This window comes from Larus michahellis, chromosome 3 (assembly GCF_964199755.1).
Source record: "Larus michahellis chromosome 3, bLarMic1.1, whole genome shotgun sequence".
Lineage (NCBI taxonomy): Eukaryota > Metazoa > Chordata > Aves > Charadriiformes > Laridae > Larus > Larus michahellis.
The window spans coordinates 39,939,002-39,962,510 of record NC_133898.1 but is presented as its reverse complement, the minus strand read 5'-3'; the positions used below and the strand labels follow the sequence as shown (position 1 = coordinate 39,962,510).

At 44.4% G+C, this 23,509-nt stretch overlaps 1 protein-coding gene across 4 annotated transcripts; it reads left to right on the top strand.

The window, feature by feature from the left end:
* The first annotated feature begins 2,906 nt into the window (after positions 1-2,906).
* On the top strand, positions 2,907-22,302 carry RSPH9 (radial spoke head component 9). Of its 4 annotated transcripts, none has more exons than XM_074579791.1 (5): positions 2,907-3,161; positions 3,415-3,577; positions 4,157-4,286; positions 4,851-4,997; positions 22,038-22,302. In XM_074579791.1, exons 1-5 carry the CDS (start codon positions 2,935-2,937, stop codon positions 22,196-22,198), a joined length of 828 nt encoding a protein of 275 aa, XP_074435892.1. In that variant the 5' UTR covers positions 2,907-2,934; the 3' UTR covers positions 22,199-22,302. The 4 variants fall into 4 exon arrangements, with proteins under 4 accessions (XP_074435892.1, XP_074435894.1, XP_074435895.1 ...); XM_074579793.1 differs by lacking the exon at positions 22,038-22,302 and adding an exon at positions 21,140-21,286; XM_074579794.1 differs by lacking the exon at positions 22,038-22,302 and adding an exon at positions 18,766-18,931.
* The last annotated feature ends 1,207 nt before the right edge of the window (positions 22,303-23,509 follow it).

Below are 23,509 nucleotides of genomic sequence, written 5' to 3'. Positions count from 1 at the left end.
GTTTAACTGTTACTTGGCTCCAGTTCCTTACTTTATGGTCAGCATTGCTCAAGGCTTCGCTTTGTAGTTCTTGAAGTTTGTTTAACTGTTTGTCATCCACAATCTCCTCCCCTTCTGTCAAGCAGCCATCTATCATGCCTTTCTTATTGAGAAAAACTGTACTTTCCTTTCTCGTTTGCTATCTTTCACTATCCTATTTGCCTTACACAGTAATGACTTACATGCAGGAAAATGATTCAAAGCCACAATATTTCTGAAATTAGAGACAGTCTGAACTTTTGAGATAATTGGGAGGAAAATCAGACTTCATATTCAACACGTCTGGCAGGAATAACTTTATATTCAACACACCTGGGAGGAATAACCCCTATCTATTTCTTGCTACATCTGAACCAACTGCAGACTGTCCCCACCACATGAAGAACTGACTTGCATGATGGATGGCACTATAACTTGTGAGCAGTGTCAGCCTAATGGATGTCCATGACAGTGTAACAGTTGTCCTGCAAGAGTATTTTGAGGGCAGCCTTCTTAATCTGTACTTTCTTAATCTGTACCTTCTTAATCTTAATCTGTACCTTCTTAATCTGTAATGTGATACGGATTAATAACTATTTTTCTTTCTTTTGAGATGAGGTATGCAAAAGAACATGAAGAAAGATGAGTTTACTTCCTACTACATCACTAAAAGTATTATTTTATAAAGCTGTGCAAGTATATAGGAGCCACTGTGCACTCAGCAGTAACTTACATGTATTTTAAGATGTTTAACTCTTATGCTGCAAATAGTTCTGTGAGCTTCAGTACCTTACCGAGACAAATGGAAAGGAACTCGAGTTTGATTTCTCACCCAAAAGGATGCCATCTCTAATGGGGTGGAGCTGGGAGGAGCTGAAGCTGTTTGGCACAGAGGTGTGTGCGTGTTCTGGGCAAAGGCAGGAGAGCTCAGTCCTTTGATGGGAGCTGCTGTGCATTGCTGGAGCATGGCACCTTCCCTCCTTGAAGCAGGTCTCTAAGAAAAGCTGCCCAGCAAGGAGCCGGCTGAATGATGCCTGGTGCCTCTCTTCTCTCCTGGCTGCCGACTGCTGAGCAGCATCTTTTTTGAGCCTGGGATGGCAATGGATGGGAGAAACCGCTTTCAAACTGTTTAATAACAGTGATGGTAACCTTTGACCTTGCTGAATAGCAGCGCTTTTGACCTTTCATTTGTTAAATAATGCGACCACTTACTTCCCGATCCTTATCAGCATTTAGTAATTGGGGTCAAGACAAAGCAAAGCAGAGTACAGTTACCCACCAGACTTTACTGAACCAGGAAGAATTTCCTTAAGCTATAGATTTCCCTTTTGATAATCCTCAGTCAGGACAGGCAAAGACTGGAGACTGGGTGGTTTAGAAGATCCATAACAGGCTAAAGAGCCTCTCAGCTGTTAGCATCTGGTTTGAATCCAGCTGTGGTTGACAGTGGCAGAAATTCATTATGGTCTCAGGTTGCCTCTCTGACTCGTATGAAATGAGTTTGGCTTGCAGTTCTACTGTTTACTGGCCAGATAACAGCCATAACATAAAATATTATCACACGGTTCTAGAGATGTCAGTGATTAAATGAATTCACAGAGCCTGAAAATTCCTATTCCCATAGAGAAAATCAGACTATGGCACAGTGGTAGGTGACAGTGTGGACAAAAAGTTTGCAGTCACTCCTGCGTGTTCTGCCTGATTCATGTCAAAGAGAGGTGGTTAACCTTCAGGAATCTGAGTTGCAGCGTAAGTAAAACTAATGGTTCAGATTGTGTGCTGTACAGCTCATTAAACATCTCACTTGACAGACGAGCAGGTGACGACTGTTACAGGCTGCGGTCCCAGGATCAGTGTTTTCCTTAGAAGTGAGCAGGAAATGGATGAAAAAGAAACCCAGGAATTTATGTCATGACAATGGATTTAAAAGTAAGTGCATACACATGTATTTATTTATATAACGCACACTTCCTGGAGACGTCAAATAGAAGTTCTATTTGTCTAAGCAGCTGCACAATCTCAGTACTTATTGATTGCATTTTGTATTAAGCCAGATTGAAAGATTTTTAGGGCAGGAGTTGTTTCACGGATGTCTGTCTGTACGTGATTCAGCAAAATAAGCCCCCAAAGAGTGATCCAAATGCTGTCACTTATAAATAAACCATTTATTTATAGATGTACATGAGCTAGCTTAGAACTTTAAAAATGACACTGTAAGTAGTGACATTCAGAGGGATTTTTTTTGCTGCTGATCATGTAAGAAATAAGGAAAATGGAACCCTTTGTGGTATTCCAGCTAAGGTGCAATACAATTGTACGCCCTCCTGCTTTTTGGACTTACCTTTGGATTTAGGCCGTTTGAAACCTACGCAGGACAGCCACCCCTAACTGCATTCTTTCTGGGTTGCTGCTTGTCAGTGTGGGGACAGGGTTAGCTTCACACAGGACTGGCACTGCCATATCTGCCTGCAAGGGCTGCAGGTTCTCCAGGGCCCTGGTTTCTCCTTCCTTGCTCTAGAGGACGCCTCTGGCTGATCCACGAACCTCCTCGCTCTGCCCTCCTCAGCTCCCCGCGGAGGGAAGGCCCGGGCTTAGGCAGCGGTTAAAGCGCACGGCAGAGCCCGTCGCCCCGTGTCTCCTCAGGTGAGGCCGCCGTCCGCAGCGGCTCCCCTCCCGCCTCAGCCCGAGCCGGGCCGCCATTGTCCGCCTGCGCCCACCGGCGCCGTTTCCATGGCAGCGGAGAGGCGGGATCCGCCGTTGCCATGGCGGCGGCGCCGCTCGCCCCCCCCCCCCCCCCCTCCCGCCGCTGCCAGGGCGCTGAGTTTGATTGGCGTTCCTTCGAGCGGAAGCACGCCGTCACCTTTGACCCCAACATCCCGAGCGACGGTTGCCTGGCAACGGCGACGCGGAGCCGCTATGGAGGCGTCGTCGCTGCCCGCCGCGCTGGACCTGGTGTCCGGCGGCGGCGCGGGGCTGAGCCCGGAGAAGCGGGCGGTGCTGGGGTCTTCGCTGCTGCTCCTCCAGCGCGACTACCGCTTCGAGCGGGTCTGGTTCTGGGGCTGCATCCAGGGTGTGTGCGGCGCCTACTACATCGCCGAGGGGCTGGGCCCCGACCGCGCCGCACCCCGCAGCCGCCTCTACAGGTGCGGAGGCCGGGCCGGGCCGGGCCTCACCACCGCTCCGTGTGGGGAATGGGCATCTCCCTGGGGAGGTGGGAGCGGGGAGGCCTAAACGGCCGCGGGAGGCTGGTTCGTGGGCTCGGGGGAGGAAAGAGGGCGCTGGGGGTTGCCCAGCTCTCCCGGAGGGAGCCTCTCTGTGCCCTGAGGGGGCTGGCAAGGCTGCGTCGAGCCCTGTTCTTAAACGGGCTCGGGCCTCTGTCCTGCTTGTCGCTGTCAGCTTGAACTGTGTGGAATGGAGCCTCCTGCCACCGGTGACCGAGGAGATGGTTACACAGGCTGGGCAGCTGAAGGGCCGTTTCCAGGGGGATCCTTCTTTTGAGTACGAGTACACTGAGAGAAATGCAGAAGATGCTGAAAGATTGTTTGAAGATGGTAAGGAGGTAAATACTGCAAAGCGCTTTTGAATTCTCTTTGCTACAGTTGTACCTCTCACACTGGACAGGTGGTGGCTCCTCCTCCTTGTTTGTAATAAGCAGCTTGAGCCTGTGCTCAAGCAGAATACACATAATGTCCTCTTTGTTGTCATCATGTAGCAATGGCTTCTTGATTGAAGTCTTACTACAGTTACTCATGGTGTTAGACACAGCTCAGAAATATTCTTTCTCCTTTATGCTTTATTATGCACAATTGGTACAGATCCTCACTGCTGTGTCTGAAGCTTTATATAGGAACTGCAGGTACCATTCTTTATAACTGAATAGACAAGTCATAAGCAGCTTAATTGAGAGGGAGGAAAGGATGGATGAAGTGGAGGGACAGTTAATTCTCTGGTGAGACTAGACTGTCTGTTCCTAGCCACATTCTTATGAGAAGAATGTTCGATTTGTGGTCCTCCTTATAGTGCCATCAGGCTCCCAGCTGAGGAGTCTGTTGTGGTTTCCATTGCCACTTGGAGTTTATTTTCCAAAATGAAAACAAGGAAAGCCCTGCCTCTAAAATTTGCCTATTTTTCTTTAAAGCCCATGATCAAGGAAGAGGCCCGTCTTGTAGCTACGATAGAACAGATAGACAGAGCAGTTGGTATCATCCCCCGGGGGGCATTTGTGAAGACTCCTCTTGGGTCTGTGAGTGAAAACAGGAACTTTGAAGGTAAATTCTCATTGTCTTTATCAGGATCAACCGTACTTTGATCATAAAGGCTGTAAATTAAGATGAGTTTTTCTCTAGCTGATGGTTTGATTTCAGGTTTATTTTTTCCTTGGGTGAGATGAACAGGGAGGAGAGAATCCAACGCCACTAATGTTCAGGTGCATGATTCAACTCTGGAAGGTGGGAGGAAAGCCAGTAATGGCTCTGAGTCATTAAACCTGTAGTTTCATTTGTCTGTGTATAGTTTATGTCAGTGTTTAGCAACTATAGCTGCAGTGAATTCTCTATCTAGGTATAGGATGTAAGCAAATGGGCACAGAGAGTTGATCTCCACTTAGTGCCCATTTCTGACCTGGAATTGCAGTTAGCATGGTCTGCGATGCACAGCATCAGGGAGTACTGCCACCCACTTCTGGCAAGTCTTTCATCTTCTGTGGAGTCCACGGGAGAAAGATTGTGATTCTCTACTGTGCTGTGGGCATTAGAGAAACTATATGGCATTTGATGGTGTAATGTATGCTAGCCCAGCTCACTGTGTTAATGGTCACCAATGGCTGTTTGCAGGTCTTTCTTTGGCGGAGGCAAAAAGGTTAAGTTCCTATTTCCATTTTACTGAGCCTGTTAACCTGAAGAATAAAACCCTGCTGGAAAAGGCTGACCTGGACCCATCCACTGACTTTCTAGACTCTCTGGAGCATGATATCCCACAAGGTAAATGTAGCAGAATCAAGAGATGCAATGAGAGGAAATGCAGTCTGAGTAGCTTGGGAAATGCTGAGGTGAAAAGGCGTGGGTTGCTGCAGAGTTCATATGCTTAGGAGAAGCTCCTGTGAATCTGTAAAGGAACTTTATCCTTTACTAAATATTGTAATTCATTCATTTTTATAAAGCAATTATAAACACTTACAGTGGTTAGATGTAAGCGTACCAGGGCTGTCACATCCTCACAACAGGTCTTCTGACCTTCTGGCAGTTACCCCCTGTGCCTGAGTGCTATGTTCCCTCCTGATTTCTGTAAAGCCTGTGACAGCTGGTGTCCCTACCAGGAGAGATAACTCCACCAGTGATAGAGGGAATTTATGTGGTTTGAAGTATTTCACACCTCTTGTCCCACCCAGTGTTGCTGCTCTTTATCTAAATGGGCTCTCATTAACACTAAACTGATATCTCTGGGAGGCTGAATTCAGACTTTCCTTTGATAAACTGTGTTAGAAATGCTGTAGTGTGGAATAATCTGTGCTCTAGCAGGACTACACACTGTGGATGGAGAAAGGAAGATGTGCATACTGGAATGTATTTTCAGTCCACATCTCTATGATTCTGCTGGACAACTGTTAAACATATTTAAAGCCTCTTCCAGGGATTCCTCTGGCAGGGTATTTCTCTAAAGAGATGGGAATGACTTGTTATTTATTTCTAACTGCTTTTTGCTGATTTGCTGCATTTTTCGTATTGGGCCAGGTGTTCCGTATCCTGCTGTCTAGAAGGATTTTTGGGACACAATCAGAACTTAGGTTTGCTATTTTATTCTTATCCTGGAGTAGCAGGATAGGATAGCAGGCGTCCTGCACCAGATGGAATTGGCTGGAAGGACAATGAATTGCCAGTGCTGTAAATAGCTTTTCAGACTTTGTCATTCATACATCTATACACACACACACACACGTCCCAATCTTTCCTTTGGCAAAAATGAACCGAGAATGAACCTAGTGAGCTCCTGCCTGAACTTTGAATGTTTTTGACAGTTCAGAGCATAAACAACACTAAAATCTAAAACATTGTTCAACTTACTGGGAGTGTCCTTGCTGCAGTCATTTTCCAGAGGTGTAGTGTGGAGAGACTGCACATTTTTACATACACTGGCTCATGGAGTTGGCCCTTTTCTCTCAAAAAGGAGTACTGCAAGGGGGATTAGGTCCTAGATACCTCCTATGAAAATTTTAGCTGCAGTTTTGTATGGTAGTTCAGGCATTGCTGCTTTTTGCTTCACCACCACCCCCCCCTCTTTTTTTCTAGAGTTTATGGTAGGGAGACTTTTTAATTTTGTGAGGCCTGAAACCACAGAGCCACTGCAGCAGGACATAAATCTGCCATGATTTATATGTTTCCACTAGAAAACAGTCTCCACAGACCCTGATGGCTAATTTGCATCACAGAGCTGGTTTTAGCCACCTTCAGTTGTGATGGAGAAATGACACCTTCAAAAGATTACAGATCTCATACTGCAGTGTTTCTCGTCTAGTTCAAGGGACCAGGCAACCGGCGGGTCATGCTGTATGTTAGACATAACATGAACATGACAGTTTTGTGAAAGTCTTTAAACCAAATTTGACTTGGTGGATAGAAAGTGGGGCTCGGGTGTGCCACTGTCCCATTTGTCTTCCTGTGGCAACCTGAGGTCTGTGTAAGCGGGAACATTTGCCCCCTTCCTAAGAGGTTGTTGCTGTTAGTGCAGATCTCAGACTCCTCAAAAAAAGTTACCTCTCTAAGACTACCTGAGCTCAAGCGCAGCTGAGTCTTAATGGAAGAGGAGAAGATTCATCATGGTGCATGTGCAGCTCTGGCTGTATTGTCCTGCTTTTTTTTGGACTGAACCTGGGCATTGATGGAATGAGCTTGTCAGGCAAAGGAAGTAAGAGAGAAACTGGTTACAGGATCAGCAAGGGATGTAGCCTCTCTAATTGCACTCGGTCACATGCAGGTAGGAATGCTGACATTGAAGAAAGATCAACCCGCTCCCCTTTAACAAGCATTTGGGTTGCCCAAAGTACTGGTTGCTTGTGAAAACGTGGCGGGGGGATGGGAAAGAACAGAGGGCAGACACCAGCTTTCTGCTGATTTTATCGGCATGGCTCTGCCAAAGTCACTCACTCCTGGTTGCAAGGCACTCAGGCTCTGGTTCTTGGATTACCTTCCTTCAACTCTGCCAGGGCATGTTCATCCTGACCCAGAGCAGACAGTGCTTTTTCGGTTTCCTGACGGAGCTGTTCATAGCTCTGGCAAATCCCCTCATTTTGATCTGAAGTTTTCTTGCCTTTCCTGGCTAGATCTTCTCTTGAACAGTTATTGTCAGAGCAGAAGCAGGAATTCCCAGATCTATTGCATCTAGAATTGTGACTGAAGCCACAATTGCCTCTGCCCTCAACAAACACACAAAAAGTGGACTGGGGGTGAACAACATCTGAGTGATGCTCCCAGCCTGCATTGGCTAGAATTCCCTAAGCATCTTAAAAGACCTAAAGAACAGGACTGAGAGATAAAGGGCTGATTTTAACCTGTCTAAAAGTAACAACTCTGTTGGAATAGTTTTCATTATTAATTGGAGGCTGAGCATCTGTGACGACTGTCAAGGGGGTAACTGTGATAAATTGTATGGTGTGTCATTCTAGGAAAGCAGAGGTGTCTTGCAGAATGGAAAGTTGGAGGCAGAAAGAAGATTTTATATGACAGCTGAGAGGTGGGAAGAAAGGAAGTTAAAACTGGGTTGAATAAAGGAAACAATGACGAAAGCAGAGAGTTTAGTGCAAGATTGGAAAACCTGGAGTTTTGTAACAAAACTGTCTGCCACCCTTATCTTTACCAGTGATATCTGTGGTGATTGCAGGTTCCAGATTCTGTCTGTGTGTCTATCTATCAGGTTATCTGTGCATTTTAAGAGTTCAGAATATGTTGCTGCTCCTCCCCGAACCATACTGTGAGTCTGTCTATTTTTTCTTGGTGTCTCAGCTCCCAGAGGTAAGTGACTGTGTGACTTGGCTTTTATTAAAAAAATACATTTTTTTTAATGATTGTAGAGAAAAATGGGAGAATGTGACTCCTGTCTCAAAAACAAATTCAGTTGGTTTATTCCCTTTAAAATCTCCAGCTCTCCAAGCCAAACTCATGAATTTGAGTGGCCTGACTCATGATTTTTTAACATGGAGGGGTTGCAATACTGATCTTCTGGCACCACAGTATCAGATCATGTAATGCTTCATTCTCATCCAAAAGGCCAGCTGGCCAGAATGTTGCATGCTGGGATCTGTAGGTTTTGCTGGCCATATGTCTGCATTAAAGATAAGCTTGTTTGCTCTAGTCTAAGCAGACAATCTGCTCAACTTTATGCACAATTAGATGTAGCCTTTCAGCTGCTGGCAGATCGCCAGCGTGGTCCTTTCTGCATGGAGTTCAGCACCCTGGGCGATAGCATTTCAGGAGCTAGAGTTGTGGCAGTTTTTACATGTGCTTGTAGATAATGGAATGGCAAAGCAAATAGCAATAATTCCTAGCGTGCCTACAGCTTTTTCACTTGATAACCTAGTGTTGTGTAGATATGAAATAAGAGTCACTTGTCAGGCATTGGCATGATGGGGAAAGTGAAAAAGGAGGGGGAAGGATGATTTTACTGTGACCATGGTCAGGCAGTGCTACATTCTGCAACGATAAAGGAAGGGGACGGGAGAAAGCGTAAGGTACTAGTGTAGAACAGAAAGCCTGGGAGGAAGCAAAATAGGGGATGGAGAATTCAGTGCTTTGGCACTTTCAAACTACAGTTCAGAAAAGCAATAACTTGACTCTGAAGGTTTGTTACAGATTACTGACTCGGATCACTTTGATATGGAGATAAGGGACACCAACAGGGCACTGTTTAAAACTGATGTAGAAGGAGAGGTACATCGGAGGCAAAGGGAAAGAAATATGTAGATAGGAAAAGATATGAGTGGAAATAGGATTCCTATGAGAAGAGTTTATTCAAAAGTCATGAATCCCAGTGAAGAAATAGCTGCTTTTGGCTAAAAGCCTACCACAGTTCACTGGTGGAGTAAAAGTAGGAATTAGAATTTAAAAAACCAAACAATATAAAAGGAAATGCAGGAAGATGGGAAGAATTAATGATTGATATAAATTGGACTTGACAATGAGTAAAAAATGACAAAGAAAGCCAGGATAACCTGGAGTAATCTGTGACAACTATAAGGAGGATTTTTTCAAGTATATTGAGAGGAAAAGAAAGCATAGTAATGGTACTGGAAACTGTCACTAAATGATGATGGTAAAAAGGCTGATAAGAATGCGGAAGGGCAGAAATACTAAAATTTTTTTTTCTGGTTTGTTTTGTAAAGAATATTGACTCACATCAAATGGAGACAATAAAATACTGTTTCAGACAGTTTTCAGGCTATTTGCTAAGGGAGGATAGAGTTAGGCAACCTTTTCCGTTTGTCAAAAAATAAGAATGGCAGAGCCAGGTAAGTTACTCCTGAAATCATTATCTCAGGAGACTTGTGGCATATTTACGATGCTAACCTTTAATAAATCCCAGCATTAAAGAAATATTCCCCATAACTTATCTTGATTAGTAGTTGTGATTCAGAAATCACTGAATGGGTGTATTTCTGGAAAGGGTCAGAAGGGGCTTTGGCTGGGACAAGTGCTGGTACTGATATTCTTCAACTTATTTGTAAATGATCTAGAAGTAAACAACTGGTGGAGAGACAAATAATGACCAAGGCAAGATGCCTACAGAAATCTGGTAAATTTGGCTTACTTAAATAAAGTACGTTTTGATGTAGCTACCTGCAAAATCATGTATCTAAGAGCAGGGACTGGAAGCCAGACTTGCATTCTGGAAGCTGTGGCTCTGAAAGGAAATCCAGGCACAACCCACTGAACATCAGCTCCCAGACTGATCCTGAGACTTAAAAGGCTAATATGATCCATAGACATATAAACAAGGGTGTAACAAATCGGAACAGGGAGGTGGCTTTACTTTTGCATATACTGTTAGTGGAATCAGAACTGGATTACTGTACATTGCAAAACTGGAGAGTTGCAGAAAAGAGCCACGAAATGATTCAAGGGCTGGTGAGAGACATAAACAATTCAATCTGTTTATCTTATGGAAAAGAACATGAGAATGACTGTATTACACTGTGTAAATACTCCATGGAGTTTAAGTATTGGGTACTGAAGATCTACTTAGTACAATAGAAAAAGGCATAACAGGAACCAGCAGCTGAAAATTATAGCCAGAGAAACTAAAATGAAAGATTAGGTAAAAATTTTAACAGTTAAATGTTTACCAGCTAGCAAGTGCAATGGATGAGTCTGTGTTTCTTGGTATCTTAGCATCATGCTGGATGTCTTCTTGGGATCTGTGTTTTAGCCAAATGCAAATGTAAGTTGCTAGTCCCAGACATGAGTAACTGAGTTCAGTTTAACGGGCAGTGGTATGTAGGAATCCAGAACAGACGATTTCCTGGTATACTTGGCTGTAAACTTGACGACAGCTGTGGAGGGTGATGTTTAGCTTGGGCTGCTTCATTGTCAGTGACAATATTTAGCTTAGATATTAGGAAGAAATTATTTACTGTAAGGGTGGTGAGTCACTGGAACAGGTTGCCCAGAGAAGTTGTGGATGCCCCATCCCTGGAAGTGTTCAAGGCCAGGCTGGATGGGGCTTTGAGCAGCCTGGTCTAGTGGGAGGTGTCCCTGCCCATGGCAGGGGGGTTGGAACTAGATTTTTAATCTCCCTTCCAACCCAAAGCATTCTATGAATAACACAAAGGTGACAATGGGTTCCTGAGAGAGTGACTCTAAGTGCAGGACTCTCAATACAGCTGGCTTTGCTTCTTGAACTATGATGCATGAGGGCTCAAAAGAGGACTGAGGAGATTCCTGACTTATCGCTGTCCATTGTGGAGGGTACACTGGGGAGCCAAGACCTCTCAGATGTAATTGCTGACTCTGTAATGCTGGGAGGGATTTTATAGCGTCATTCTAAATGGGTATACAGTGGCAGGGTGGATCATAGTGAGTCTCGTCTACTTCCTGTTTCAAGATTCAGCTAGAGGAGGAGGAGAAGTGCCTAGACAGAAGGTCATTTCAGCTCCTTTACCGTTTTGACTGTGGAGGAAGTTACAGTCACTCAGTCTGTAGCTCTGTTTCTTCACCTGAAAGTGCAGTGTTTTTGGAGCATTCCTTATACAGCATTACAGACAAAGGGATTTGTGGCTATTTCCTTGGCTGAATACTTTGGGCACTAGCCTTTCTGTAAGCTTGCTGAACAGTAGCGTGGGTTAGAACATTAACCTCCTGTCCTCTGAGCTTCATTAGCACATTCTTTATTGGTTTAGTAAAAACTGGTGCTTAATGGGCCCTTAAAGATCGAGAGGTTGCATTTCTAAGTGGGAGATAGTTTTCTTTAGCCACTCTCAGGGGCCATTTTGGTAGCCCCATCTTGGTTGCCCCAAAAGCCCAGGTGCTGGAAGGAAGAAGGCCAGGAGACACAAACCTGCTTTATCTCCATGCATTAGCAGAGCTAATTAACTCCCTTTCTACCCCCCCTCCAGGCGATTAATCCCCTATCAGCCTCCGTCTCCAGCCATTTGAAGAGTCTGTGTCTGCAGAGGTATTTACAACCCCAGCTAGCCAGCAGAGAGCAAGATGACCCGTTATCAGGGCTCTAAGACAAATGGCTGCCTATCTCCCCAGTGGCCTTGCAAAATCCAGCAAAGTGCTATGCTGTGCTGGCCACCTACTTTCACCCAGCCTGCCTTCTCCACTAACATTTCACAGATGTGACCTGAGCCCTCCTCTTTCATTGCTTAACAATAAGCAGCACCTCCCCAGCTCTGTGAAAACTGAGAGCAAGAGCACTTTACTTCTTAGCCTGCCAAGAGCCACACGGGGACAAGGCTTTTCAAGCTGTCTCACTGAAATCCAAACTAAAAGAGCCATAATGAATGAGAGGGTAGTGCTTCTTGTTAGCGAGGATAAAAAGAGGTAGCCAAAATGTAAAGCGAAATACCTAGTGTGGCTCACAGCTATCCTCATTCCTGGTTAGGAGAGGTGATCCTTAGGCTCGTTGAATATGTGAAACTGAGCTACAGTATCCCATGGAGTTACCTGACATTTATACAAGTTGTTTTGACAAACAAGCTTCATAATACAAGTGGTAGTGAAGGAGTAAAACAGAACAGTGTGTGTTAGAACAGTCGGCTTTTAGATGTAGGAATTGAACTGAATAGCTGGCTCAGTGGGTTATTAGTTGGTACCTGAATTCCCCTGTTAAAACAAGTCAGCCATCCCTAGAAATAATTCTAGGATGGCCATAGCTTCTACCTTCCAGCAGGGCGCACTATGGTGCCAGCATTGTCAGTGCTGAGCACAGAAAAGGAAACCACAGAAAACTAAAACGAGAAAGAAAAGCACCAAGAGCAGCATCAAATTGAGGAAAAGGTATGGCCTGAGTTTTCAGACTGTGTGTGGTATACTGACCTCCTGAACTGTAGGTATGGAGAAGAGAATCTGTCCCTTCCAAGTTTAGGCAATTTCTGGAATGATCACTGGACTTCTCAACAGCTTTCTTAGCATCCTTAGCGATCACAGGCATGCAATGGACATGCACAAATACATAAGCATGTGTCCTACGTCCTTCAAAAGTAGAGACACTCTTCATTTTTGCTAGTGATGTGTGGACTGGGGAGCCTTTAGAGACTGTTGAGGCCACCCCTGCAGTGACCCAGGAGAGTTGCCTAGGAGCAAGACAAGATGTTGCACCTCCTACACCTGGGGCACTGCCCGCTCGGGAGTTCAAGATCGGACTGGAACCTCTCACGTGGCAGCACAGCAGGAGGACTCCAGAGCCAGCTAGTATTATATCGCTTTTGACTGGCTGTCCATTGTCTGCCTTGATTTCTGGAAAGGAGTCTGTTTTCCTTGGTCTTTGTGTCTATAGGGTAATAAAGCAGTGCATTCAGTGCTTTTGGTTCTTAGGTCTATATCACCTCAGGGGTCTTGTTTAGTCAGAGGTCTTGGATGAATTTATACTGGAGCAGGGCTGCCCATCCACTGAGAGCTGTGGTGGAGTCCTTTGCCCTCCTGAGTGGTGCAGTGAAAGAATGAGGACAGAAGCAGAGCCTTCATAGAAACTTTCCTGGGATTGTATTTTAAGTTTTTTCCTCCTCAGTAAAAGAAATCATTGCCCACCCTGTCTCCATTTCGGCTCCTGGTTCATTGGACATGAAAAGGAGACAAACTTCTTGCTGAACCGATGGGAAATGCTGGTGAAGCCACTTAGAACCCGAAGTTGTAGCTTTATCACCATATCAGCCAGCCTTGGCCTAGCTCTTTCTCTAGGAAATGATGAAAAATTACTTGCAGGGGAAAGCCTAGTGCAATCTATGTGTTGCTGAAGTTAGAACAAGATCATCTTTTGCTAGGAGTGATCTATTTCTGAAGGGGCTCCACATAAGGAGCGGCAGCTCCTGCCGGCACAGCAGTTGGCGTTGGTGCAAGCCCTGTGTATAGCTTTCCTTTGCTGTTTGCTGCCCCTTTGGCCATAGAACTCTGCAGGGAGGGAGTCAACAGGCGTGTTGTCTTGTTTTACTGTACACAAATATTATAGAGATTGAAATTCTGCATGCTGAAGGGGTGTGTGGCTGTGTGTAGAAGCAAAAGGACAAGGGACAGTTGATGCATGGGTATATTTGTATGGCAATTGTGCTGTGCGGAGATAGCTAGGCTATCCCAGGCACCAGAAGATGCTTAGCCATCTTTAGTGATCAGAATTAGCTTGAATATCAACACACTGCACTGTGCTGTGTGGATATGCTCAGTGGGACAGTCTTCCCAGAAACCGGTAAACTCTTCAGGTAATTTGGGCCAGAATTTGTATCTAGTTTAGTATGAAAACATCGACAGTTTATAATCTGTGCCATCTCTTCCTCATCCTAAGGCCTTTTAACTAGTCCTGTTAATTTGATGATGAGGTAAGAAGTACAAATGGGGGACTGACAGGGCTTGTAGCCTTGCCCTTCTTGCAGGAGAGTGAATTAGATGTGCTCTAAGCATTCGGTGGGTTTTGAATCCCAGCACCGACTGCTTTGTGTTCGCTCAGAATTCAGAGATCAATGTGAGGTTCTTTGCCCCTAATCCAGCCCCTGTTCATCATTATCACCTCCTCAAAGTGGCCAGTGCTTTGTTATCAGGAGAGGCAAAATCTTACAAGGTGGCCATAATCTCCTCTGAGAGTCAGACAGATATTCTCCCGTGGGTAAGAAAGTGACAGTGACCGAAAGCTCTAGCGGGAAGCAGGCTAGAACAAAGCTCTCTATTGCATCCTTTCATCAAACTGTTAATCTTTCTTTCAAAGACATCACATTTGTTTGGTGACAAAAGCCCCAAAGAAGCTGAATTGAGCCTGAAATCCTGTAGCAAGATTTAGAGGAAGCGTCTTTCATTCAGAGCAGGGCGGGGCGAGAGACTCCTTCTTTTTCTTCCTACCGACCAATGGGCTCACAGAAGCCCACGAAGGTGACGGATTAATGCAGGGGCTCCCCAGGTAGATGCTACGTGACTCCTGGCACGCTCCAAAAACGTTTCCACAGCGACCAGCTGAACAAGAAATATGGAGTATGATGGGATCCAGCGTAAATTTGTGCTTTGGAAGGAGGGTGTTCTGCCCCGCTAAGACATTTCTAAATTTACCACAGAAGACCCAAAATGCAATGATCTGTATTGTAGTTGTCAGAATCCAAATACCAGGGATTTTAATCAGTTTTTCCTACTCCTTTTAAGTTTTCATTGCATATTGCCTTGCTTTTTCCTCTAGTGCACAGCCTCATTCCAAATCTTTGTTCTGGATGCTTTCTGTGCAAAGTCTGCATCCTTTCCTTAACAACAACAACAAAGTAAAAAGGATTCTATGTCTATTCTAATTGTCAGGTTGATTTAGGACTAAAGGGTAAACTAACTGGGCTATAAGGGAGGCTGTAATTTGATGTGTATTAGTTCTGTGCTAGCTTTTTCAGTCCTTCCCATCCTCTGCTGCTCATTTATGTCTGTGTATTGTCCCTTCTTTTGTGTTGGCATTGCTGGCTGTGCAGACAGATTCCAGCTGGAAAAATAACTTTATTTTTGGCTAGACTATTTTTCAGCCAGATCGTTTCCCTGACCTGGTTCACTAAGCAATAAATAAGCACTTTTGTGGTCTCTGTGATGGAAGAGTGATGGGGGCTGGGGCTGGGGGTGGGGGGGGCCGGGCAATAAGGGTTTGAGGGCAGAGGCTGCGTCAACTGGATTAAGCAGCACTGTTGTCAGATGTCTAAGCATGGCCTGAATTTCACCTAGTACTCGGAGGCACCTGAATACTGTGTGTGCATCTGGGACAACATTGCAATCCCCGAGTCTTCCTTGTCAGCAGGAACAGGTACTTTGTGTGCAAATGAAAGGCCCAGGCCTGTCTTGATCATTTGTGCTGCAGAGGCATCCCCAGTGGGAGAGGATGATGGAGAGAAAAAGCCTCTGAAGAAAGATCATTTTACCTTGAGGTTTGGGCATGGTTGTATCTGTGTGTGAAAGACGTGGCAGGCATTAGGACCAAGCAAGAGCCGCTTGGCAGCATCTGATTGTTTGTAAGCTGTACTTTCCTGGCTCTGGTGGCTTTTTAAAATAGTACTGAACCTGCAACCAGTCTGTGTTTTTATTTAATTATTATTAAATAGTTATATGGGGAATTGGAAATATTGACAGCAGTGTTAACATATGGGGTGCAGGTGGTGTGTCAAGCAAATGAAAGAGATTTAGTTTGCAGCCAGTAAGTGGCATGAAGGAGTTTGAGCCCCCCGTAAGAGTGTTTGGATGTGTCCTTATGGCTGGTAGGCTGTGCGTGAAATGTCCGTGTGGCGAAATTTGTTGAGAGCCAGAGCACAGTGACCTTTCCTTAGAGCTGCTCTGCTTTGCAATTTGTCTTTGTTCCCTACAGAGAGCAAATTAGAAGTAGGAAGCTCTTCCCAGCGTAGGATTTTCTGTTGGAGGGAAACGTAAGCTAAATCCCTTGGGTGTAGTGTAGCTTTGTCAGAGCTAAATGCTTGGGGTCACGCAGCCAAGCAGCGGCTGCTTTTGCAAAGGGAAAGGGTTATGTTGCCCCTCTCTGGGTGTTAATATTTGTCCTATAACTCAATACTTCCCTCTCACTCAGGACTGACTGCAGCAAGATCTGTTATAACCTGCTCTTGTTGCAGTGTATTATGTTAATGGTAAGAGCAACCATGGTGTAGCTGCTTTTCCCTTAAGACATTTCCTCCTTTGAAGAGGAATTGATAATGTCACTTTTATGACCCTCTGTGAGTTTTTGCGACATGGAGCCTCTGTATCAGGCTGTCCAGCTCTTAAAGCTGTTTCTTCTCAAGCTTGCACAGAAATGAGGCATTGCTGAATCACCTCCAAAGCAGCAATGTTATGAGAGGTCATACTAAAAGTGGACCAGTTAAGGCAGGAAAGTTCTTCTGCAAACAGCCCTCTTAAAAGGCTTTTGTTTAAAAGCTAATGTCTCACGCACTCTATTGCCTCTGTGAATTACAAGATTCAGCCCAAAGCTGAGACAGACTTGGGGGATGAGACAGGGATTTCTATTGGCGACTGGAAAGGAAGAAGAAGCCGAGAAGGAGGTTGACTTTTGAAATTCAGCCCTGGTGTCCTGGCAGCTGTTGAAGGGCCATAAAAAAGGCAGTGGTTTAACACTGGGTGAGCATCAGGATCTTCAAAGCACTTTCTTGTTTGGGAAAGATGTAAGGAACTCCTCAGAATTCCTGCCTGTGTTTGGAGGGGTGGAGGCTGCAGCCTGATCCAAAGAGGGGATAGGAAGCTCCAGATCTTCATCCAGCGGATATTTTTCCCATGCTCTTTCCTCCCACACAGAAGCTCCCTCCCTTCCCTTCTGGAGCAGCAACAGGCAATATTTTCAGCACAGACAGTGCTTGGCTTCCTTAGATTTGCTGGGTGCAGCTTAAGAATTAACTTGCTCTTTTAAAAAATTTATTTTGAAGAATGGAAACCTCACCACAGCAGTATTACTATGAGAAATCTCTAGTGTGAGAGCAATGACCTCCAGTTCCCCGCACCTCAGCGAGCTTTGCATGATGAGTGAAGTTAACTCTGCTGTCTGATTTAGGGACAATACAGGCTACAGCTTGCTCGTAGATGCAAGTTAAAATCAGTATTTAACTCTAGGAAAGCCAGATTTTACTTGCTCTCTCATAGTTCTAGTTGTATTCCCTCCAATGCAAATAAGAATTTTTAATGTTTTTTCATGACAACTTTTATCTAGGAGCCTTGCTGTACCTTACAGAGTGATGCTCTGAGCTTCCCAGCCTCCCAGTAAGAGACACATTGTCTGACACAGGGGCAATGATGAGCACAGGGACTGCCATGGGATATTCTGAGCCAATATTAGAAAAGTCTTGAAACCAACATCCTACTTCTGCATTTTTAGAGTAATACAGATCTACACCTACCTATGCAATCATTTTACTCCAAGAACCATTTGTAACAGCAGGGAACCTAAAAAAAAAAAAAAAAAAAAAAGAAAAAAGAAGGATAAAACCAGAATTTAATTTTCATAATTCTCCTCATCCCTTTTTATATTGTATTATTAAATGCATTTCTACATCTTTCTCTTGAAGGAGGAAAGAAGGCATATTTGTTTTAAGCTCTTATTTCATACAGTTCATTATCTACCGTTTAAAGTACTTTTAGAGTGATTTATGACATCATTATTTCAAACTCCTACAAGAAAGTTGTGCCTGAAAAAGCATCTTGTTTGAAGATTGTGAGATTTAACCTGTGATGGAAGAGAATACAGTTGTCTTAGTTCTTGCAAGGAGAACAACTTTCTCCATGTCTCATGCTTTGGGACAACATTATGAGTTCAAATACTAATTTTTGTTTTCTGGACCATTTCCTCAAATGCTGCTAACGTGGTGAGGTATAGGAAAAAAATAAGTACTGAGATGATCGGCCTTAATTTCTTCCTTTAAATAAAAGGACCAAAATAAGCAGATAGGTTCCAGAACTTTAATGTGATGTCTTCTTAGAAGGCAGACACCAGCATTGTGTATCAAATGCAGTTTCTGAATGAGTTTGCAAAAACCTAGCCTGGAAAAGTATACTGAATAAATGACATTTGCTAGCTGGGTTAGAAAAATGGTCCCAGTGATCTGGATAGTAAAAGGTGGACGGTGGCACTGTTGCTGCTGTTTGGCTCTGCAGAATAAGGAGTAGCTCTATGACTAATCATCATTCTGTCTGAAAACAGGATCTGAGTGAAAATGACATAACAGTTTCAGGCAGTTTCATATAATTTTTCCTGTCCTCAACCTATGTTGTGTCGGTCCAGTTCAGGTTGCCCTTAAATAACTTGCTTGTTTTGTTCAGGTCCTTGTTTCACAGGAAGACTTATGCAGCATCACCAAAACATTATTGTCCGTATTTGCATAGAACTAGATGCAGAATCCAGGATCAGAGAAGAGCTGGAAAGTATAACAACTTAATATTCCCCAAAGGTCTCACATTTATGAAATGACAAATCTGAGCCCTTTGAGAGTCTGCAGCTTGGACAGACAGTAGGGAAATGAAGCAGCTGCACATCACAGCCTTCAGAGATCTAGCATAAAAGTGAATGGAGCTGCCTTCAATTACATCTGTCCATTTCTGCCAGGTGTGAAGATGCATGGGAAGTTCCTTTGATCAGCAGAGTTAATTGCTGATGAATACTCCACAGAGATTGACAAGCCTGTGTGACACTGGGTAAATGTTCTGAGGAGATCATGGATCCACGTAGTGTATTGCCCCAGAGCATAGATACGGGGATTTAATCAAGTTGAACTTTATTTACCTTCTCTGCAAATTTGTCCAACAAAAAGAAGTCTGAATCCAGATACAGTTCCTGAGAGCATGAATATCCCTGTTTTCCCTCTTGCCTTTCTCATTTGTCATGCTCCAGGCATTTCTTTTTGTTCTTTGTAAATAGTTTGGGGCAACGGGTTCATCTGTGTACACGAACATATATATACAAGCTATCACACGTACCCAGGCTGCTGGATGCTTCCAGTGTGTTGGGAGGCATTAGCAAACTAGATAATCCCTAAAGGCTTTCACGACCTAGCATGGCAAGGCTGATTCCTATTCTTGACAGACTTGCTTCTCAGAGGACTGGTCCTAAATCAAAGACAACAAGAGTTCCTCATTCCATTATCTTTTTGTCAGAGAAACTCTTCCAAAAGTTTATAGTCCCTCCTGCAAACCAATGTGTAATGCTGCAGCAAGAACCACCAGTATTTGGATGAAGGGCTTGCGGATATTTCTGCAAGTTCAAGCTGCAAGAAGCCTACACTGAAAGCAAAGTCAGTTCAGTGTTCAAAGGAGAAATGGAAGAAGTTATTTGTCACAATTACATTCAGACATATTTGCTTGCCACTTGTTGCTCAACACCCCTACGCATCGTCTAGCTACTGCCACTAGCAAATGCTGAACACTTGTAGAGGCAAAGCTCAAGAAACCATATAAAAGGCTTGTCCTTTGACAGCAGATGGCTGTAGTGCATCAGCCGCTGGATGATCTTGTCTTCTAGTGAAGTGTTCTTCATCTGGGTTTCCATACTACTCGAGTAGTGGAGAACATGCGGAGTTTGTCCGAGACTCAGTCAGAATTTGTAATCCCAGTGGCTAAACCATAATATGTGTTTTTACTCCAAGTATGACAACAATCCAGTCTAGTTTTTGTCGATATGAGTGGCACTGGAGAGACTGCATGGGAGATCGGGGTTGCCTTGTATGTGAAACCACTGTTTGTGAAGACACTAGCTCGTCCTTTAACTAGGACCTGTACAAAGCATGTCACAGTGCAGGGAAGGTGAAAAGAATGGCACACACCTGTACTGATCCGGCCCTATATTAAGTAGTGCTTTGCTTTACTGCGATTCCAGATGTTTCTTTAGTGGAAACACGGAGCTGAGTGAGTCAGAAGTAAGATCTCCAGTGCAGAAATCTCCTGAGTCTTTAAAGACTGTGAATGTCTGTTTTGTACTTCTGTTCTGCAGCCAGTCAATGACTGTCACAGAAGGTCGCTATTCTTGCTGTTCATTTAATTTCATATTTGCACATAACTGAAGAGGTTACTTTGAAAGATAACAGATCAAAAATGACGCAGGACTTACGTTGTGCATATTATGGTATAACAAACCTGTGGAACTTGCTACCGAAGGAGACGGGAAACAATGGTGCCCAAGAAACTTTTGAGAAGTACAGAAATACAAAGAGACAGATGAGCAGCACAACTCACGACACCTGGTTTTACAGGGTTTCAAACTGTGGTGTTTCTTTCTGATTCTGCAGTTACCACGTATATGTTTCCCCTCGACTTCCCTCCTCCCTCAAGCCCTCAACTACTATAGTTTGCCGTGAACTGCAAAAGAAACTACGTGTACGGCAAACGAGCATGGAAAAGCCCAAAGCTAGGCAACCGCTGGTTGCCCAGCTAGCTGCTGCCTCTTGGCTGCCAGGCAAGCCAAACAGCCTGCGCTTCCTCGCAGCTGCTGGCAGGCCAAACAAAGAGCTTCAGAAGCTGCAGTCAACCCCTGGGCCATGTCCTGCAAAGACCTGTTGTAGGAACTTGCGGTGTTAAAGCCCTTCAGCCCTTTGTCGGATGTGACTAAAATCGGCCAAGTGTCAGAAGTTAGTGCAAGGGGGAGGACTGGCAGCTGACAGCAATCACAGAAGCCCTTCCCCAGGCTAACCATGATATGAGTAAGCATGAGTCATAGCATAAATTGATGAGCCTAAAATTATCTACAAGGATGAATACTGTCTAACTGGCCCAACACATTACGGGCTTTCTGCTTAGTCTGGAATTGGCTTTGGGTGCAGATAGGCTTGACTCTAGGCCAGTAGTAGCCTGACAGCTCCAACTGCATTTTTTAAAAATTTTTTTATTTTGCTTTTAGATGGAGATTCAGCAGGAATCTTCTTGCCTATATTGTAGCCTCTAGGTATTACTGATTTGGTGCTGAAGTTGGTATTTTCTTCTCCTGGCAGCTCCTTGCCCTCCGGCAATGAATCCAAGCTGATGCTCCAGCCCCCTCCCCTCCGGCATTGTTCCCAGGCTGTCATGTCAGATGCAAAACAAATACTCAGTGGCTCAGAGCTCCTTGCATCCAGGAGAAATTGCATTTTCACACTGGCTCCGAACCTCCTCTGCAGAGCCAAAGCAAAATTAATGCGGAAACTAATCCCTTTGCCCCTACCATGCACATTCTCTTCAGTGATGGAGCCAAGAAAGACTGAAGAGAATTAACCTTTTCTGTAAATTTCTCTGAGATGGGAGATACCCTGCTCTTCACTTTCTCTTCTTCTTTCCCAGTTGCTACATCAGGGAAGCCAGTCTTCCCTGGAGCAGGAAAGTGCCTTCTTCCTTTTCCCACTACTAATGCTATGAGTTTATTTTAAGAAGAAATTTCATACCTATGCAGGATTGCTATAGCTAGTCTTGGCTCTCTTTAGCTATTAGCTAGACCAAGTAGGTGGCAGAGCTTGTTAAAGTAACTGCTACCCACTCAGAAGCAGCCAAGAATAGCTGTAGCCTCTCCTAGGAATCAAATATACAAGTCTGGAGCTCCAAGGGTCCCTTCCTGTGACGCATATGACATTACCGTCCTAGCCATGGGAATATGCTACTGTGTGAAACTAGACACAAACATCTGGGAACAAGGGCAGCCTGTAATGCCAAACTGACAAAAGAAGAAAGGGCATCAAGGTTTCTGGTCTCCCTGACTTCACTCTTTTCAGGTGTCACAAATTCCAGTGTAGCCTTGCGCACTGTTAATTGGTCAGGCAGCACCCACCGCAATCCTTCTCCCAGCTTAGGGGCGGCTTGCTCCAGGAATGCTGCCTCTTTCTCCTCTGCAGTGACTCATTAGCACATGTTCTCGCACAGGCTCCTGGACTGTCCAGCTAGAGAAGGGAGGCACTGTGGTGGTGCTGCGGAGCCTGCTGTGGCTGGGACTGACCTTCTACCATGTGCCAATGACCAAGCAATATGGCTACGTCTACTTTGGCAACGGTGAGAAGAACTTAGATCTGCCCTTCATGCTGTGACTCTCCTGTCTGCAACCAGGACTCGGAACATTTAGATTTTATACTTAGATTTTTGTTTACTGCTTGTTCTAATAAATGTGTGAAACCTCTGCACTTTGAGCAGGATTTTCTTGTGCCTGGACTCTGGCCCTGATTCTTTTCCTAGGACTTCACTGTGTGCAATCCTCCCTCCAGCTTGAATTCCCTGTAATGTGCCACTGCAGGTCCTTTAGATAGTAACAAATGAAGCCCTAGGTCACAAATCAAACCCAGGCCGTCTGTCTGATTACAAAGGCACCATGCTTACACAAAAACTCATTTGGAGACAACACAAATGAGTGCCTGCTGTCACCCATGAATGACAAACAAAAATAGAGTTTCTGCCTTGGAGTCAGAGTAGAAAGCTCACGCATACTGTAAGGGATCTCTACAAAACCCTGAACTCCAGAAAAGCTTATTGAAGAGAGTATTTTGTTTTTCAGATGTTAGATTTCACCAAAATGAGAGGGGTCTTTCCAGCTCATGGCACCACACTGTAGAAAAAAATTAACTGTGGGCATCACCTGATCTTTTGCAAAATGTGTTCATTCAGGTTCATCTCAAGACAATGGTTTCATCCAGTGACTTTTCTGTTAATAAAACTCACTGAGCAGAGCTACCTGGGCTGGAAGACATAGTAAGTTCTGTACGTAGAAGAAAGAAAAATATTTTCCTTTCTGAAGAGTTGTAGGTTTCAAAGCTTCATAAAATGGAGACGGTCAGCCAGAGATTTTATCTTGGGAGTTAACGAACTCTTGGCTTTGTCTCCCAAAGCAAAAAGATCTTGGCCAGCTCAAGGGGCTGAACGTAGGGCTTCCATTTCACAAAGTAAGGCTAAAAAGAACCATTATAATCTAATTTTATTTTCTGGGTAATGTGGGTATATCCTTACCTTTTGCTCCTGTCCATGCCAACAGGTATTAGCAGATGATTCTGATGAAAGCAGTACAAAGTTATGTGGCACAGTAGTACATAAAGAAGCTGTGTTGATTTGTAGCCCCCAGATAAATATCAAAGAAAAAAGAAATGGAGCCAAAGCAATAATGACTCTGATAAATTTAATGAGCCTTTCATACGAGGCCCAGAAGTAGCACTTCTCAAGTAGCAGTGGTCAGTAGGTGGAAGGTGCATACATGCACTGTACAGGGAGAGAAATGGTGCCGCCTTTTAGTTACAGGATGGGAAATTATGCACATCTCTCAGTCCCAAACTACCCCACCAAGCAGCCACATCACTGACACGGAAGACTTGTGGCAAATATATTTTCAAGGGGAAAAAAACCAGGCCAAGTCA

Excerpts from the sequence above, each read along its gene's own strand:
- RSPH9 (XM_074579791.1), top strand. The coding sequence starts at position 2,935 with ATGGAGGCGTCGTCGCTGCCCGCCGCGCTGGACCTGGTGTCCGGCGGC. Across the intron at positions 3,578-4,156 it reads TGTTTGAAGATGGTAAGGAG|CCCATGATCAAGGAAGAGGC; the intron begins GTAAATACTGCA and ends TTTTCTTTAAAG. Across the intron at positions 4,998-22,037 it reads GGAGCATGATATCCCACAAG|GCTCCTGGACTGTCCAGCTA; the intron begins GTAAATGTAGCA and ends GTTCTCGCACAG.